This window comes from Pseudorasbora parva, chromosome 23, assembly GCF_024679245.1.
Source record: "Pseudorasbora parva isolate DD20220531a chromosome 23, ASM2467924v1, whole genome shotgun sequence".
Classification (NCBI taxonomy): domain Eukaryota; kingdom Metazoa; phylum Chordata; class Actinopteri; order Cypriniformes; family Gobionidae; genus Pseudorasbora; species Pseudorasbora parva.
Genome location: NC_090194.1, coordinates 9,469,584 through 9,488,942, shown reverse-complemented (window position 1 = coordinate 9,488,942; position 19,359 = coordinate 9,469,584). Strand labels below are relative to the sequence as shown.

The following is a 19,359-nucleotide window of genomic DNA, read 5'->3' as shown; positions in this document are numbered from 1 at the left end:
TAATTAATATAATCATAATAAATGTATACTTTCCAAACCTGGATAATCCAACCTGGTTACATGTCCTCATGTAGTGAAGGAAAGAAAGCCAAAGCACATTATTGTCCAATATCAATTTATATAAGACAGTTCATTTTACTGACTCAGAAACTGAATGGCTCATAAATGCTGGTAAATGTCTATTTCAGGCAGTACAGGAGTTTGGAGCAATGTGTCAGGAGCGACAGCCTGATGTTGTAAAAGGTGTCCTCCCATACTGGCCTCGGATATACTGCCGAATATCAGTGGTAAGAAAATAATAAAACCTGTCATTTATTTGTATATTTATATATATAAAAAATAAATTGTAAGTAATTTTTTGTATTGGTGTAAATAGCAATACTAATTATAAAACTGATAAATTATTTTATATATAATAAAAAATGTTAATATGTTTTGCATAAAATTAAAAGCATGCTTGTCTTGACTTTTGGACCGTACTGTATTTAGAGGCAGCTGTTTTTTTTCCCTCTTTGCTAAACATATGTATTTGTTATTATATAATTTTATCAGGACCATGATCGCCGTGTACGAGAGGCCACACAGCAGGCCTTTGAGCAGCTGGTTTTAAAAGTTAAGAGGAATCTGGCCCCCTACCTGAAGAGCATCATGGGTCACTGGCTCATCTCTCAGTGTGACACATACTCTCCTGCTGCCTCAGCCGCCAGCGCTGCTTTCCAGGCCGCATTTCCCCTGAATAAACAACCAGAGGCCATCAGCTTCTGTAAAGATGAAGTCCTGAATGTAAGTCAGAGCTCATGTTGGGAAATTACACTTGGCATTGAGATGCGTTTTGGTCGATTGGACCAAAGGGGGCAACAATAAATACCGGTCTAAATGTGATCTAAAAGGTTTTGAGCTTGTCTACTTTCGGCCATTTCCAGAGGTAGATGAAAATGCATTGGAACGGATTGCTTTCGTAGTGTAAATGCTCATGTGGTCAAATGTGTTCGTACACACGCAAAAGGATGCCTATTCTCCACTTACTGACTTAATGAGTAAATATTATTGGAAGTGCGCTAGCAAGACGGAATTTAAACTTTGGCTAGAGACCCAAGTTTGCCTTGAAGATAAAAAACATACTAAGTACAATGTTCTCTCGCCATTCCTGATTTCTAACACGCACTCACCGCGTTCAGCATGGCCTTGCTGTAAGAGCAGAAACTAAACTTTTTCTGCTTATGTTTTTCTGTTTTCTCTGGTCATGTTCATATATAAATTGAACATGTTTCAATTTATATATGAACTTATTTTGTCCATTAGATGGAAAGATCTGAAAAAGTCCAAATGTTTACATATAGTCCATAGTGAGACAATATGCAAATTTATTGATGCTTGTTATCATTGCTTAGCTAACGTTTTTACATATATCCTCTGTGATTTTCAGGTTCTCCAAGACAATTTGCTGAAAGAAACGGCTAACACTCTCAGTGACCCTCAGTAAGTTTTTTATATGTACTGAAATAACCTTAGAGACATTGTTTTTTTTCTTGGTCATTTTATTATATTCTAAAATAGTTGCTGTTTGTGCCAACATATAAACTAAAACTATTAATAATAATAGTTTTAGTTTATATGTTGCATATATAATTTAGTTATGTTTAAATATGTAATTTCAGTGATTTTTCTGTTTAAAAAAAATATATTATTATTATTTTTTTATTTATTGTCAAGGAGTGTACCAGAGGAGGAGCGAGAGGCTAAGTACATCCGTCTGTTGACCAGCTCTCTGCTGGCCCTGAAGAGACTTCTGAGTGTTTTACCCGAGCCGGACAGAGGGCTGCTGAATGAGCGGCTGACCCAACTCATTTCACAGGGCAAATTCTGGAAGTACAGCAAACACAAGAGCCCACAAGTGAGCTGCATGTTCAGTTTGTGTAAAAACTTAAAGCTACACTGTGTACATTTTTTAGTTTATTCTTAGCTAAAAACACTTAGTTCTTTCAAAAATATTTGTGCTCATTAATGTATATTTACTTCTTTCAAGTAGTAAAGTATTTTCGTAAGTTTATAATATGCCATTGAAAATACATACGGGTGAGGGGTTTGAATGCCGGTCGCCATGTTGCCCCTCCATCTTATGTTAATCTTGGACTAAATAGGCCACTGTAGGAGTTAAAACGAAATCGGAATTGAGAGGAACAGAAACTAATATTCACTGGATGGCCATATACCTTTACACGCTAGAGGGGGGAAAATATCACACAGTGTAGCTTTAAAGGGTTAGTTTATCCAAAAATGACATTTCATGTCACTCCAATCCCGTAAGACCAGAAGATATTTTTAATGAAATACGAGAGCTCTCGGACACCTCCATAGACAGCAATTTACTTAACACTTTCAAGGCCCAGAAAGCTAGAAATCGTTAAAATAGTCCAGGTGACTCCAGTGGTTCAACCTTAATTTATGAAGCGACGGGACGAGATGAATGAAGCGACGAGAATACTTTTTATGTGCAAAAAACAAACAAAAATAACAACTTTATTCAAAAATTTCTTCTCATCTGTGTTAGTCTTCTACCATTCTCTCAATGGTTATTAAAACAATGTCATCATTAAAATATTGATAGATATACCAAAGAATTTCTGTGAACAATTGCCAGTATGTTAGCTGTTTGTTAGTAGTTTTATTTATGATTCACATCAGGTGTTTTAATAGTATTCATAGTTGTCTTTTGTTTGTTCTAGGTTCGAGGGGCATACTTTGAGCTCATTGCCTCCATGTGTGAGAAAACACCCCAGCTGATCCAGGCAGAAGCAGCCCGAGCATGTTCTGCTGTGCTGTTGTCAATTGACGACACAGACCCGGTGGTGCTGCCCCCTCTGTGGGAGGCAGTCCTTCATATTCTGTCTTGTGTTGATGTGAGACTAATATATTAAAAAATATTATAAACATTTCTATTCAATATTTTGGGTTAGTAAGATTTAAAAATATATATTTTATTAAAGAAATTCTTAAAGAATTTTATAAAAAATTACGTTAAAGACATTTTTACAAAAGATTTATATTTCAAATAAATGCTGTTTTTTGAACTGTCTATTTATCAAAGAACCTTAAAATATATATATCCAAAAACATTAAGCAGTACAACCTTCAGCATTTGATAATAATAATTGTTAATAAATGATAAAAAAATAATGTATAATATGATTATAAAGACAAATCTCACATTTTACAGCTCTATAATAGACCACATTCTATCTAAAATGATTGTTAAAGTGTTAGTTCACCCAAAAATGAAATGAATGTCATTAATGACTCACCCTAATGTCGTTCCACACCTGTAAGACCTCCGTTCATCTTCAGAACACAGTTTAAGATATTTTATATTTAGTCCGAGAGCGTATCTAAGTGTATGCACACTATACTGTCCATGTACAGAAAGGGAATAAAAACATCATCAAAGTAGTCCATATGTGACATCAGTTAGTTAATTAGAATCTCTTGAACCATCGAAAATACATTTTGGTCAAAAATAACAAAAACGATGACTATATTCAGCATTGTCTTCTCTCTTCCACGTTTGTGTTCAATCCTCAAATAAAGATTCAAATGGTTGTGAATCAGCGAATTGATTCATGATTCAGATCTCGTGCCAAACTGCTGAAATCACATGACACTGGCGATCCAAATCATTGATCGATTCACTGATTCATGACAGTTTGAAACTTTATTTGAGGATTTAACACAAACGCGTAAGAGAAGACAATGCCGAATAAAGTCATAGTTTTTGTTATTTTTGGACCAAAATGTATTTTCGATGCTTCAAGAGATTCTAACTAACCAACTGATGTCACATATGGACGACTTTGATGATGTGTTTATTCCGTTTCTGGACATGGACAGTATAGTGTGCATACACTTGGATACGCTCTCGGACTAAATATAAAATATCTTAAACTGTGTTCCGAAGATGAACGGAGGTCTTACAGGTGTGGAACAACATTAGTGTGAGTCATTAATGACATCAATTTTATTTTTGGGTGAATTAACCCTTTAATCTTTTGCATTGTAATAGAAATGTTATTGCACCGTTATCTGTTGTCTATTGTCATTGGAAATTCAAATTCACTGTCATCATGTGAAATCTGAGCAGAACTGCTGGACGCATGTCAGTGCCAGGAAAGGCGTGATGCCGAAGCTCTGGGTTCTTCTTAATGAAGGAGGTCGAGGTCTTGCAACATCGCTGCATCCAAACCTGCTGCCATTTATAAGCAAACTGCCAGCAGAGGTCACACAGCCCGACCTGGAGTTCTCTAGGACATTCCTCACATCCGTCATTCAGGGGTAAAGAATGTCATTTTCTTTTTTGCATAGTCATTCATTCATGTAATCATGTAATTGCAGCCTGTTTATGTTATCTATCCTCCCATGACCCTTAGAATTAAAGGCACAATATGTAAGATTTTTGGATTAAAATATCCAAAAACCACTAGAACAGTGTTATATATTTTCACAGAGTACTGTATTATAACATAACTTTCATCACACTCAAATGTATCTAATATGATAAAAAAAGGGCTGCTTTAACACACATACACATGACTGGAAATGGCTGAAGTGTTTGTCTGCGGCATAATAAAAACTCCACGAAATCCAGGCATCATCAAGCTACGCCTTTGTTTTGAATAAGTCAGCTCTAGCGGCAAACAATTCCATGTTGTGGCTTTAAACAGGATGGTGTAGTTTTATGAATGCATAATGTTTTAATTAAGAATACATGCCATGAATTATTGAGCTTTATATTATCTTTTCGCTCAGTTTTTATTTATGCTGGTATGTTTGGTCCAGGTTGTCAAGTGAGCGCGCCACGTCCAGTCCCTCAGAGAGTGCAGCCATCATTTTTGCCACGATGGAATGTCTGCGGTTTATCATACTGCAGAATGCCGGAGTCGAGCAGGAGCAGAGAAGCATCCAGAACATGCTGATCTCAGAACAGGTCTGTGGGTCACAAGGAAAAGATCTCAGTAAACATACTGATGCCTCATGCATTTATCTCTCTCTCTCCACAGCTTCTGCCACTGATTGACAAAGCTCTGGGAAACCCATCGCTGCAGACGGGCCCTCTGTTCTCTCAGGTCTCGGATATGCTGCTTTCGTGGGAAAAGCGGGCAGCTGGAAAAGAGGCTTCCACTTTTCAAAGACTGCTGTCAGACTTCTGGGAGGGTCTGGGTCGTTTGTGCACAACTTGCGTGGACCACGAGGAGGCCGAGCAAACCGCCCTTGAGGGCATTGCATTGCTCCTGCAGATTATGCATAACCCGAACAGTGCCAGTAAACAGACCAAGAAGAAGAAAACAGTGAAAATTCGTTTCACAGACCAGGAAGAAAAAAGCCAAGGGGAGGAACCTCCGAGGGAAATTCCAGCGGTGGAGGAACAAGACCGTCCCTTGAGAAATGGACACCTGCTGGATTTGGTGTGCCAGCTGGCTGAGCTCAACATGGCATATGTGAGTGAACGAGAGTCGGAAAGGCACCTGCGGTTTTTGTCTCAGCTGCTCGGGGCGTTCCCGAGCCCTCAGGTGTTCCAGGTGCTGCTGAGTCCGGAGGAAATGAAGCCTGAAATAGGGTCGGAGCTCACGCCACTTGCCGAGAACGCAGCTGTCCGCTTCCTCTTGCAGAAAGTGTCTTTATGGTTAAAACAGGACGGCAGGAAGGACACTGACTTCCTGGTGGACATGGTTTTCAGTTCTCTGCAGTGCGTCAGCTCCAGTGCTGACAAGACCTTGATCCTCAACCACATCAGTGTAAGAGACCCGCATATTTGGGAGGGATTGGGATTCTACAGGGATAATATAATATAATATTAATTTTTATACTAAGGGCTTAACAAATATGGCTTTTTTTCTGTTTAACCAAACTTAACATACATTTTTTTGGTAATGCATGTTTATATTTGCTAGAGATAACTTATACGTTACCATTAAAAAGTTTGGGGTCAGTAAGATAAAAAAATTAATTAATACTTTTTTTTCAGTAGGAATTCAATAAATTGACCAAAGGTGACAGTAAAGTTTTTAAGTATAAAATATACTTTCTATTAATCAAAGAATTCAGACTGTTTTCTACAGTTATTTTAATAAAAATTATATAATAATATTCAAATAAATGCAGACTTGATGAGCATATGAGACTTCTTTCAAAACAAAAAAATGTTACTGACCCGAGTATTTTTTTAATTAAACGTTAACCTTTTTCTTTACATGCCTACCAAGAGACTTTTTCTCTAATTTACATACATGTAACATCAATAATCAATTATTGTCTCTTTATAACAGAGGGATTTAAATTGGAACGTGACTCTTCAACTTATTGAAAAGGTAACTGTTTTTATTAAAGGGGCTTTTCAATTAGGTTACATTTAGCTTTACATTTAACAGTGTTTTTTATTAAAAAGACGTACTAAATATTCTCTTGACTTTCATGACACCAGGCATGTGCAGATCCTGTCCGTTTGGAGGTGTGTATTAGCTGGCTGAGGGGTCCCGTGTTAGGGGAGAGGTTGGTGGATCTGGCTGGAGAGCTGTGTGTGATGGGTCTGCATGGGTCCCCTTCTTCATCATCCCATCATGCACACGGCTGGCCTCTCATCAGCCTCGCTTTGTCACAGCAGCACAATAATGGTAAGTCTTTATATTGAACAGTTGTGTCTGTTTCATTATATTTAAATGACTTAACGGGTAGAATAATTTTGTTTCACCCTTTCTTCTCTCTGCAGAGCCTCTTATTGGTAAGGTGTATGTCGAGAAGATCATTGACAAGCTTCACGCCACCCTGTCAGAAGCAAAGGGCATGTCTGACGCCGGAAACATGGAGCCCCTGGTTACTTTCATCTCTGATGTGGCTGCCACCTTCTTTTCTTCAGTTAAGGGCTGCCTGCTGCTGGCATCTGCAGAGGAGCTGCTTATGACTGTTTTCCAGCTTTGTGCACAAGACCAAACCATCACTCGCCTCTCAGGTGAAGACGCCACACACACAAAAAAACAAATGCTTTAACAGTTTCTAAATATTTGAATGAATTCTAAACACCTGTGACTATTGTACAAAATGGTCTCCTTATTTGTGCATATTTATTATGCATAATGCATGTTGGGTGTTTTTTGGCAGATGCTCTTCTCCTGAAGCTTCAGCACGCCTACTCAGCTGGCATTCAATCATTGATCAGTCACCTGGGTGCTGGGGTCACAAAGGGCACCCTTCTCCACAACATTGCTCTCTGGGTTAAAAGTCAGTTGCTCTCCACACCATTGACTGTCAAAAGGTTTGGCTTTTTCTAACCATCTTTAAATAAATGTCCTGTGTCCAAATTCGGTTGCTTTTTGGTTTATAAATAGTTTGGATGATTGAATGAATTGTGTGACAGCTTGTTAAAATCTCTCCTGTTATTGATGTCAGTCTGCAGGTTTTGGTGCAGGCTGTAGAGAGTCTAGCTCAGACCATCGCCTCGGCCCAGAAGACCAGCTGTCTCCTGTCTCAGTTTATCTGCTGTCTTGCTCCTACCGAAGAGGAGTGGAGCTGCATTAGACGGGCCCTGCCCCCTCAGGTCCTCATCCAATTACAAATGACATTCACACATTTTGAGAGGAAATAATTGAAGTATATAAAGTACTTCTTCTACATACTATTTCTTTGTCATTGTTTTTATGTAATTGTCTTCATGTATCTCTGCAGTGGGTTAGACACCCTCTGCTGTGTGGTCGCCTCCGAGTCACTGGTGAAAAACTCTGCATGGACACGTGGAAGTTCAGGGCTTCTAACCGGCTTCCCACACACCTGTGTGTAAGTGCGTTACTGGGCAGAGTCATCCTCACGGCAACTTCACCTGACGACCAGCAGGTGGAGGCAGACTTCTCCGAAATTCCAGATCTCAAACACATAGGTGAGACTCATTTATTTGTTTAGCACAGGGATGGGCAACGGTGGTCAGCGGTGGTGTGCCACAGTCCGGAAGAGTTTAGCTCCAACCCTAATCAGATCTGAACAATCTGAACAAGCGAATTAGTATCTTCAGGATTACTAAAGGCACAATATGTATGTTTTTCCATGCCTAATATCGTCTTATATACCTAGTGTCTCATAGTGGCAGCTGAGCAAATGCAAAGTAGCATTATAACACAACTTTCAAGAAGCTTTAATGCGCTACCACACATGCTCATAACCGGAAAAAGGAAGTAGTCGTCTGCTGCGTTATGAAGACTCCACAAAATCAAGGTGTTAGAACCTTGTACAGGCCTCAAATCTAGACCCTGGCCCGGCCCTGGCCCAAGGCGCTGAGGCTCTAGCCCGGCCCGTGTCCGACAGCATATCAAAATTCTCGGCACGTAAATTAGATTTTTTTTCATTGTTGCAGCCATTAAAAAAGTTCAGTTTTGTTTTTAATGTCAAAGTAGTTATATTTCATTTAGTTTTTTTATTAAGTTAATTTAGAAAAATGTTCAGAGGATTTTTTTGTTTGTTAAATTAAAGGTTTAATTTTTTCAAGTGACGACCAAGCGACCAGCGGCCGACAGAGAGTTAACCGCATGTTTAATCAATTTAGCCTCTCAAATCAACTCTTTGACTTGTCTTGCCTATAATAAAATCCATAGATATAAAACACTTTAAGCAAAACAATGTTAGTTAATTTAGCCTACTAGTACCACCACAGTAAAAGGCATTTTTGACGAGCTGAGGCAGGCTGATACTGCTCGTGGCTCTCGCACACAAAATGAGCTAAACAATCTAAAAATAAAATAAAATAAAAAAAAACAACATGCAGGTTGTCTTATACCTTACACCTACGCAAAATGAATATAAATCCGATCTTCAATTCCCGCGGTATATGCTCATTTAACGGAGTTCACAGCAACAAAGGCAAACGATTCAAGATGCATTTTATTTTCAGCAGCTCATTTCAAATCCAAAGATCGCATGAAAAAGAGCGACCTAAGCACTGGTGAGATCATTAAGTCTCATCCATTTTTATTGAAGATGGTTGTGCTTTTGAGCATCTAAGACTTATTTTAAGTTTCATTTAGGGCCATTTGCGTTGGCTTGCTTTGCTCCTTTGCAGCGATGCGTGTTGCAGCACCATCATATCTATCTGACTACAATTCTACAAACCAATTCTATCTGAATTGGTTTGTTTAGTAATTAATCAAATAAATATAAAATGAAGCCTAAAAAAAGACCTGAAGCACGGCCCGCGTTTTAGGTATGACGTGAAAATTGGCCTGAAGCCAGGCCCTAGGGGCGTAAAAAAGTCAGGGCCCTTCAGGCTCGGGCATAAATGCAGGGCTTTACAAGGTGTCGTCAACCCTTTTGTTTTAAATAAGTGACCTCTATGGGTGAAAAATTACATATTGTGGCTTAAGGCTACAGGCAGGTGAGTTTTTTTTTGTAATCAGGGTTGGAAGTAATCTTTCTTTCTTTCTTGATAAAATAATAATTTAGGCCACTTTACAGCAAAAATATTTTTGGACTGGAAAAATAATGAGCATTTGTTTTTTTTTTGTTTTTTTTTGTGCTTGTTTTTACAAATATTAGTTTTATGTAGTTTCAGAGATATTCTATGGACTTCAGTGGTGTGAAGAAATGGAGCTCTCACCCCTCATGGTGTCTGAATATCATAAACTGCTGCAGTCCTGGAGTTTAGAGCAGAGAATCCACAACAACAGCCTGACCAAAACTACTCTTATAGACACACTTTTCACAAGGTAAATGTGTATTGTTTTTCTTTCAGAAATGCCAAAGTTCATTAGTAATGACCTAGAATTTGTATAAATGTTTAATTTGTTTTTAATAAGCCTAATTTATTGACCTTTTTATATATTTTTTTTTATCACAGGTCACAAGAAGAGGGCTCTCTCTGGTCACTATCTTTGGCAAAATATATGCAGAACAGCAAAGTGGACCCAAGTGACATCATAGGCTTATATGGCAGTGTAGAAAGGTTGGCAATTTTCTTTGTTTTTGAAAGAAGTCCTTATACTCACCAAGCCTGCATTTATTTGATAAAAAAATAAAATAAAAATAGTAATATTGCAAAGTAGTATTACAATATAAAATAAGTTTTAAAATGTAAATTATGGCAAAGCTAAATTTCCAGCATCATGACTCCAGTCTTCAGTGTCACACAAAGATTTTAAATTATGAATGTTGAAAGTTTAATATTTTTTTGCAAACCGTGATGCATTGTTTTCAGGTTTCTTTGATAGAACGTTCAAAAGAACAGCATTTTAGTTAAAATAGAAATCTTTGTAACTTTAAAAAATGTCTTTTTCTGTTACATTTTGGTCAATATAATGCATCCTTGGTGAATAAAAGTAATAATTTTATTTAAAAAAACTATTAACTTTTAAACGGTAGTGTCTGTAACTGGTTCAATTCTCATAGAACTGGCCTCTTAGACAGTTCTGGTAGTTTCTCCCGTCTGCTGCTGGATCAGTAGTGTGTTAAACAGCACACACTGATGTGAGAAGGACCTGGAGTAACCTCAGCCTGTCAGCTTTTTCATATACACATGATTACAGCTGGCCATCAGCACAGTGTTCTGATGAGAGATGTCAGCCTAACCAGTGAGGTGGTTGTGACGTTTCTGCTAATTCTGTGGCTTGTTTGTGTGTCAGTTTCTTTCCCCTCTCAGAACACAGTGTGAGTACGGTGCAGGCGCTGTGTCCATTTCTAGCCAGTGAAGAGAGAGAATCCCTCATCGCCTTGTGTGTTGCAGAGCTCCTTAACTGGCAGGACAGAGAGCAGGACTCCATCGATAGTGAGATTCAAATCATATCCACACAACACATGATGAGTCACATAGGCTGAGGAAGACCAATCTCACTCACTTAACTGATGTGAAAGAATAATGTTGTGTGCGTAGGTGTGCGAGGCTGTCTGGCCGTGCTGCTCTGCTGTCTACAGGCCGGCACAGATGTGGAGGATGAGATCTTGTTGGCTGTCGTAGCCACTATTGCCGAATGGAGGAACAGTAGAGAGGAGTGGTTCCTCTTCAACAGGTGAGATGCCTCTGCTATATGTGTATCTCTGTAATGAGGTAGACCGCAATTGCAGTCGTATTTATTATGTCAGGGCTGTGGGCGTGATGCTTGTGGGGGTGCAGGATTCAAAACTCAGTCCCTTTCTGCTCTTCTCTCCATATCTTTTTTTTATTTGCCCATTTTATTGAATCTTTCTGGGAGAGAAAAAAATGTAAAAGTTTCTTTATTTATTATGTTCCTTGAGGTTCACTTAAAATGTTAATGAAGTTTTTTGCACACAACAACAAAACTATACGCTACTATATGGTGTAAAACTATTTGTTGATGTCTTGCTCTGGAGAAAGGCATAGGTAAATGTATTAAAAAAATTAAGCAATAATAAAAAATAACAGTTATTATCACTATTTAAGATGTATCAATGTGATACATAATGAAATGATGCATAACAATGTTGCTCACAATGCTTTCAGAAAAATATCATTATTATTGAAAACCTTAAAATCAATAAACTTTTTCCTATCAATTGTTGAATTAATCTTTTTAAATAAAGAATACAATATTTGCATAATGCATGAATATGCATTAATAAGTAATAAAAAATCTGTCATAATTTTAGATCAAAAATGTAACGCAACTTGAAATAATACATAACACAATATATAAACATTTTATTCAGTTCTTAAAAAAAGTAGCTGAAAAACAGAAAAATAACTTCTATTTTTTTTAAATGAAGATTACAAAATATAAAATTAAAAATGCATAGTAAAATATATATTTTTAATAATTATAATTTTATATTTATATATATATATATATATATATATATATATATATATATATAATAAAATTATAATAATAATTATTATTATACACTGTACACACACATTATGTAAACACAAACGTTGATTTTGGATGTACGATTAATCGTTTGACAGTCTAATTATTTTAAAACCATTAATTAAGATAATCCCTAATCTATTCTCTTTTCTTTGTGTCCATTTGCAGTGACCTTGGAACGGTTTCCGCTGCAGGGCTCTCATTGGCAGTAGAAATGATGCGCTTCCTGTGCTGGATGGTGGATCATTCTCCCACAGTCTTGGGAAACACTCATTGGGATCTCCTGCTCTGCTCAATGCTGGCATGGCTTGAGGTGATATTTTTGTCTTCATTCACACCGTTTATATGCAGTATACAGACTCAGAGTGACACACTCCCTGTCCTGTCCTGGCCTTTCTACCCCAGTGCACAATCAAATCTGCATTTTGAACAGATTTTATTTTAACACCAGGTGTAAATGAGATCTGAAATGCTTTACACATATGGCTGATCTTATAAATAATCATGACTACTCTGAGAACCGTGCTGCATACAGATGACAACATAAACAAATGTCGTCTGTCTTTGTTTAACAGACCACCAGTGAGAACTGCGCTGTATTCTGGAATCCTTGGGTACAGCTGTTTGTGTGTGCAAACTGTGAGCTGATTGTGAGGCTGAGTGAGTTTTTCACATCACCCCCTGCTGGTCTGGAGCAACTTCTCCCAGAGCTGACCTCAGAATGGAAGGAATTCTTTTTGGAGGGAATTCACAACCTTCTACTCCCACTGCTTATTAAGATCCCCAGTGAGTTGCCTTAACAATGACCTTTATGTTAACCAAAAGTTGTATCTGTTGTCATTAGTGGATGCAAAATGAATGAAACATTTTTTATGAATTAATATCAACAAAGGTTAAGAAAAACTGTAAATATTTTGCTCAAAAAACATTGCTCATTGTTAGTTCATATTAGTTAATGGATTAATTAATGTTAACAGTGTAATATTTTATCAACATGGCCAATACTTGTGTGTATGTATATATAGATAGATTGTACAATCAAAGACAAAACATCATACGGGTAACACACATGACACTAAAACAATGCAGTAAATATTACCTAAATAACACAAAACACCCTAGAGGGTTAGGAATGTCCTTATGTTTTTCATCATAAATTGAACGGTTTAATCATAGTTTTTGCTTGCAAACCCATAAATTTAACAGTATTTTGTATATGGTAAACTAGCTTATCTTTTTGGTAGAATTATTAGTTTATTTTTATATAAACAGTGTAATTAAAACACATTTAGACTTTTGATATATTATATTAAGGAAACATGATGTCTTTTGGTTAACAGACTGCTTGAAATGTCAAACTTTTGTCTCAGTGGATTTTACAGAGCCGGATGACCCTTTGTTCCCCCTGCCGGTGTTGAGGGTGATAGGGGAGGCCCTTACCTACATCCCTGTGGAGCTGCTCACACAGAATAAACTCCCTCCTCGGTTTGTAGCCGACCAGAGGAGCAGTCTGCCAGAGCCCCTCCAGACCCTGCTGAATACCCTCTCGCCCCTACTGCTCTTCAAAGCCCGCCCGTTACAGCTTGCTGTCTACCACATCCTGCACAAGTACAGACTCTATTACCTTCTTTAACTCTTACGTTACACCAGCTTAGCGGTTAAATGGGTCGTATTATAGAAGACTTACTGTTTTAAGTTCAACATAATACGTAGATGTATTCTAAACGGTCTTTTACATAATCAGCAAACATGAGCACATTAATATATGAACTTTATAATATATGACCTATAAAAGTCTTAAAGGTACAGTAGCTAAAACAACCTGTTTGCCACTAAAGGGTCGGCGAGAGGGCAGAAAATGGGCATGTTAAACTAAATAAATATAACATTTTGGCACACGAAAACTTGTTTAACATTATAATTGGATTTAGGAGAAAAATAATATGCTAAGTGTAGAACACTGCATTAAGGAGTCAGTGTGTGTCTTACCACCTAGACATTATCTTTGTTTTTTGCCTGTTCTGCAGCGTCTGCAGAAAAGCTATAATGGACTTTCCTGTAAGTTGCTTTGGTTAGAAAGTGTCTGTCGAGAACATAATTGTAAATGTAATTGAAATGAATACTCCAAGGGACGGCCAGTTTTTGCGTAGCCTTAAGGTCATATTGTACGGAAGAAGTTTAATCCACAATGCGTTCCGCTTTGGCTTTAATTAAATATGATTCATTGAGAGTACAAGCCTCTGGGAGAGAAACAGTTTTATATTCCACGGGGTTAGCTGAGATCTCCTCTGTACTGTTGCTGTAATGCTATGTCCATTACAAGCCTTTGGATGAGCCTCAGCGATGACGTCAAGTCGTCTCGGGAGAAATGTGAGTGATGTGTTTGTGTCTTACAGGGTGATGCCTTTGTTGCCAGAAAGTGACAGCGAGAGTGCCAGCGCTAAATCTGAGGACGAAGATGGAGAAGAACCATGCTTGTAAGACGCACGCACACACACACACACGCATGTTGGGTTTTCATCTTTTATGGGGACTTTCCATAGACATAAGGATTTTTATACTGTACAAACTGTATATTCTTCCCCTAACCCTAAACCTACCCATCAAAGAAAACTTTCTGCATGTTTACACACACACACAAAAAAAACCCACATCATTGTATATGATTTTTAAGCTTTTTGCCTCATAGGAACCAAAACATTTCCCCACAAAGACTAAGATTTTGGTTGACTGACTTGTGTGCACTTCCCACAGGTCTCCTCCTGCAGCGTTGATGAGCATCCTTTCTGCCACTGAAGAGCTACTGGAGAATATTCTAGGTGGTGTGCAAGTGGGCGAGTTTGCAGTGGTGCAGGCCCTCAGTATGGAACACTGCTGCATTCTGGGATATCTTCTGTCCTGGAAACTCCTTTTTACATTCTTCAAGGCTTCTTCATCTCATGTGAGTAAATTATCAGTTATAATGCTCTGGAAAGCTGTGACTCATTGCCTCATCCTTTCTCATACACTTCTAACAGAGACATTCTAGAGGTTAAATGGCCTCTCAGACATGTCCATTTGTTGTGATCGAGCCATAATGTCACAACTTTCATCTTGCCAGCCCTTTCTGATACAGAGTAAATGTGAACAATGCCCACAGTACTTGTTTTGTAATGCAAGCAAGATGACATGTCTTTTGCGAAAATGTCAATCTTTGTGTTTCAGCTTCGAGCTCAGTACTCTCTGCACTTGAAAAAGTCTCGTTCTCTTCATAAACTTCTGCTCCACCTGTTCCGTCTGATGCCAGAGAACCCATCAGTGCCTGGACAGCCAGCAGAACCCTCAAGCAAAGAACCCAAAACCTTCTTCACTGAGAGTTTGTCTCTCTCCCCCCAGAGTAAGTTGCAGATCATTAATAACTGTACTTCCCATAACCAAAATTATTTATTGTAAACAGAAATGAATGTTTTTAAAATGTTATAAATGTATTTTATTTATTTAGTATTATAACTAGGCACAATTATTTTATTGTTTGTATTATTTATATACTATTATAGTATTTATTAATATTTTCAATTATCTTTTATTTTTATTTTAAAGTTTTAGTACATTTTTTATGTGGTTTTGCATTTTTAGTCTCTATTTTTTATATTTTTTTGTCATTTTAGTATTTAAACGTTACACTTTTAATGTTTACGTTTTTTTAAAGTTTGTTTTTCATCTGATCTTTATTTTATTCATTTTTTTTATTTATTTAATTTTTGATAGTTTTAGTCAACAATACCAACACTGCCTGCTTCCTTGTGACCCAATCAGAACAGACCTGCGGCCTATCTTTTGACAGCCAATGATTTATAACATTCATGCATTTCTCTTCTTCTGAGATCTCTATTCTCTTACATCTGAGATCATCTCACTAAGTGTGTGTGTTGTAGAAATGGAAGGTCTGCAGTTTGAGGTTCCCCATCTGGCGTGCTCCGTGTACTATGGTGCGCTGAAGGACTTGCCCGCAATGGTGCGTCTGTGGTGGAACAGCCAAGAGAAACGCGTCTTTAGCACGGTGGATAAATTCACCAGCAAGTACGTCAGTGGCGTTTTGTCTGCGCAGGAGATTGCCTCTGTGCAGTCCAGCACCCTGACTTTTGAGAACATGATGGTGAGTTTAGTTAAGGAGAAGGACATGTTCTTTGCTTTTTTGCATTGTGATTTAATGTGTTTTGTATTCACAGGTGAAAGCGCGTTCTGCCACCCGGGAGGTGATCGCTACTTATTCTGTTGATGATATCTTCATAGAGCTGGTGATTCAGCTGCCTCAGAATTATCCCCTTGGGTCTATCTTAGTGGAGAGTGGGCGAAGAGTGGGCGTGGCCGTTCAGCAGTGGCGCAATTGGATGCTTCAGCTCAGCACGTACCTTACACACCAGGTACAGGAAGGATAAATGTTCTAAATCTAAACCTTTTAATACAATTTTTATAACATTTTAGTTTAATCAAAAATAAACATTTATAGACTAACATTGAAAAGTTTGGTCAGAAAAGTTTTTTTTTCCAAGGTTGCATTTAATTGATCAAAAAATATAGTAAAAACTGTAATATTGCGAAATATTATTAGATTTTTAAAATACTGTTTTCTATTTTCATACATTTTAAAATTTAATTTATTCCTGTGATGGCAAATCTGAATTTTCAGCTTCATTACTCCAGTCTTCAGTGTCACTTGATCCTTCAGAAATCATTCTAATGTGCTTATTTACTTCTCAATAAACATTTCTTTCTCAATGTTGAAAACGGTTATGCTGCTTAACATGTTTGTGGAATTTTTGCACATTTTTGTAAACAGTATTCTTTGAAAAGAAACAACAGCATTTATTTGAAATGTAATTTAAATACAGTTCTTGATCAATTTAATGCATCTGTAATTAATAAATATTATTTAATTTATAAAATAGAGAAATACATTTGTACATGGTATATAAAATATTTTTGTGAAATTTAAGATTTAATATTCCTACATGAATTTAAATATTCCTTCATGAAAAATTAAACTTTTAGTTTACTAATTTTACAACTTGGTTCTGAAAACCTTTTTCTTTTTGTGAGATTTAGTAGACTTCTAGACTTTTTGTCTAGAAGTGTCCAAATACTTTTTGAAGCCACTGTAAATGGTGTGTTATCATTTTAGGTTGGAATTGGCCCAGTTGAACTGGTGTTTTAGAGTAACAGTGATTTTTGCTTAATACATGAATAATAACTAAAACTGCCCAAACTAATTTAGATGATGTGTTGTGTTTGGTAGAATGGCAGTATTCTGGAGGGTCTGTCGCTGTGGAAGAACAATGTCGACAAGCGTTTTGAGGGGGTGGAGGACTGTATGATCTGCTTCTCTGTCATTCATGGATCCAATTACTCGCTGCCAAAGAAAGCTTGCCGTACCTGCAAAAAGAAGTTCCACTCTGCCTGTCTGGTGAGTGACGCATACACTATCTCTTGCTTTTCCATTGTAGTTATTTTTTTAGATTATTGTTATTATTATTTTTAAACACTGATAGCAGTAAGTGTAGGTTTGAGAATTTAATGTGATTTTTTACAAATACACAGCACTCCTTTGCAGTTTGGAAAAGTATGGAATTTGATCTGAATAATTTCTTGATAAGTTTGGGGAACAATTGTGCTTCAGACTAATGGTCCTATTTAGTTTTCTGAAATATATATCTAAAATATAGAATTTCTTAAAATAATTTTCACACAAGCAGAAAACATTTCAGCCAGCGCTGCCAAAAGATCTAGACTGCTAGACTGGAGAGACGGTCTACTGTGATTGGTTATGTTGTAATGTTAGGCAGCAATGTCAATTTAGTTTTCTAGTTCCCTAGAAGATGAGTATGTTGCTGTAGGGGTCTAAGGTTTACAGTTAATAAAACTGACAATGAATAACAGTGCACTGTTTAGCATTGCAGTTTTAATGCTGTTTTGTCTGGGTTTGATTTGTATTTGTATTAGCTACAGTAGACAGTAGTTTCTGGCTATTATCTAGCAACAAAATAGCATACTTAAAAAAATCAGACTCAGAATGTTAGAAGTTGGATTTATCAGATATTAAATATGATCTGAATTTGTTTTTTACAGAGAAGTCTGGAAATTTGAGTTTGGAAAATGTGTAGGAACCCTATATACAGATTTTAACCCTGTATTCACTATCTGTAATATCTGCAGGTTAAAGTCAACATGAAACACATTTTACTTCTGTAATCTGATGTATTTCTGAGTCAAACAGGATATTCAACTGTATTCAGAAAGTAAATGGGTAGTGTGACTGCATCCTTTTCATACCAGAGGTTTAAACTCTATAGAAGGTCACCAATGCACTTGAAATGTAATCATTTCCCCTCCGCAGTGAAGTTCTCAATCTGTCTCTATTTATTACTCCGTTTTTGTGGATATTTCAGAATCAGCAATATGTGCAGCCTTGAATGTTTTCTAGCGCTTCTCGTTCCTCACTGACCAGTTGTTTCCATTTTCTTTCATTCCACAGTATAAATGGTTCACATCTAGCAACAAATCCACATGTCCTCTGTGCAGAGAGACGTTCTTCTAAGCTCTGTCTCCATGGACACAAATAATAGGTGAATGACGTCGTTGGCGAACAGCTGACTCAGAAAAAGTGTTCTGTTCATTTGTTTGTACATATGATTTTTGCGCAGCTGCAAATTACTGTGGCCTTTTAGTTTCTGACTCTGAAGACGTACCCAACAACATCCATCACAAACAACGAAATGAATGAGCAAATAAACAGTGGGATTTCCAGAAAACAAACTGCCGGACTGAATTAAAGATAGCTGAACAGGGCATTAATGGCTGAATAATTCATGGATTTAATGGAATATAGTTCACTCAAAAGTTGACATTTTGTCTTTATTTACTCATCCTCCTGTCATGCCAAACCTGTATTCTGTGGAACACAGAATTTTGAAGAATCTTGACACTTTTCTCCACAACAATCTGTCAAGCTCCATAAAAGAACAAATTTAGTCAGTGTGAATTGTGATGTATTTAAAAGTCATATGCTAGCTTTGTGAAAAGAATGGTCCAAAATGTAGGTTGTTATACCCTGATATAATATATTTGGAATGACCTAGGTAAATAATCACAAAATATATATTTTTTTGTATGTGAACTATCTCTTTAAATTCAATTCAAGTGTCCAAGGTGGGCAGATGGTTTGTCACACATCTGGTTACATAAATTGGCCAGTCATATTTAGATATCTGTTGAAATTAAACAGCTCATAGCTTCTGCTAATGTGAAAAATAATGGATTTTAATCCGGCAAATGTGGGACCATATGGATGACCTGTGTAAAAAGAATGGACAAAGTTTTGGCTTTTAAACTGGGCTTGATTATATTTTGTATAATGACGCATAATGCTGTATGCAGCAGACATTTCTGTTTGCTTTGATCTTTAGTTGTCATGGATTGTGTAACATGACATCCAATCTGCGGTCCTGAAATACAGATGTTTATCATACTTTCA

At 37.1% G+C, this 19,359-nt stretch overlaps 1 protein-coding gene across 1 annotated transcript in view; it reads left to right on the top strand.

Annotated features, from left to right (window-relative positions):
• The window catches only part of ltn1 (listerin E3 ubiquitin protein ligase 1), a 23,033-nt gene extending 3,674 nt beyond the window's left edge, over positions 1-19,359 (top strand). Inside the window, exons 3-30 of the mRNA XM_067433999.1 lie at positions 189-287; positions 553-783; positions 1,427-1,479; positions 1,714-1,894; positions 2,727-2,900; positions 4,136-4,326; positions 4,831-4,978; positions 5,052-5,786; positions 6,318-6,359; positions 6,473-6,662; positions 6,758-6,997; positions 7,147-7,300; positions 7,435-7,582; positions 7,711-7,918; positions 9,575-9,734; positions 9,866-9,970; positions 10,647-10,789; positions 10,895-11,030; positions 12,018-12,162; positions 12,425-12,635; positions 13,220-13,457; positions 14,246-14,326; positions 14,604-14,790; positions 15,054-15,225; positions 15,764-15,984; positions 16,058-16,252; positions 17,125-17,292; positions 18,361-19,359. Coding sequence (XP_067290100.1) covers positions 189-287; positions 553-783; positions 1,427-1,479; positions 1,714-1,894; positions 2,727-2,900; positions 4,136-4,326; positions 4,831-4,978; positions 5,052-5,786; positions 6,318-6,359; positions 6,473-6,662; positions 6,758-6,997; positions 7,147-7,300; positions 7,435-7,582; positions 7,711-7,918; positions 9,575-9,734; positions 9,866-9,970; positions 10,647-10,789; positions 10,895-11,030; positions 12,018-12,162; positions 12,425-12,635; positions 13,220-13,457; positions 14,246-14,326; positions 14,604-14,790; positions 15,054-15,225; positions 15,764-15,984; positions 16,058-16,252; positions 17,125-17,292; positions 18,361-18,423 — 5,019 coding nt within the window. The 3' untranslated portion in view covers positions 18,424-19,359. The remainder of the gene's footprint in view (positions 1-188; positions 288-552; positions 784-1,426; positions 1,480-1,713; positions 1,895-2,726; positions 2,901-4,135; positions 4,327-4,830; positions 4,979-5,051; positions 5,787-6,317; positions 6,360-6,472; positions 6,663-6,757; positions 6,998-7,146; positions 7,301-7,434; positions 7,583-7,710; positions 7,919-9,574; positions 9,735-9,865; positions 9,971-10,646; positions 10,790-10,894; positions 11,031-12,017; positions 12,163-12,424; positions 12,636-13,219; positions 13,458-14,245; positions 14,327-14,603; positions 14,791-15,053; positions 15,226-15,763; positions 15,985-16,057; positions 16,253-17,124; positions 17,293-18,360) is intronic.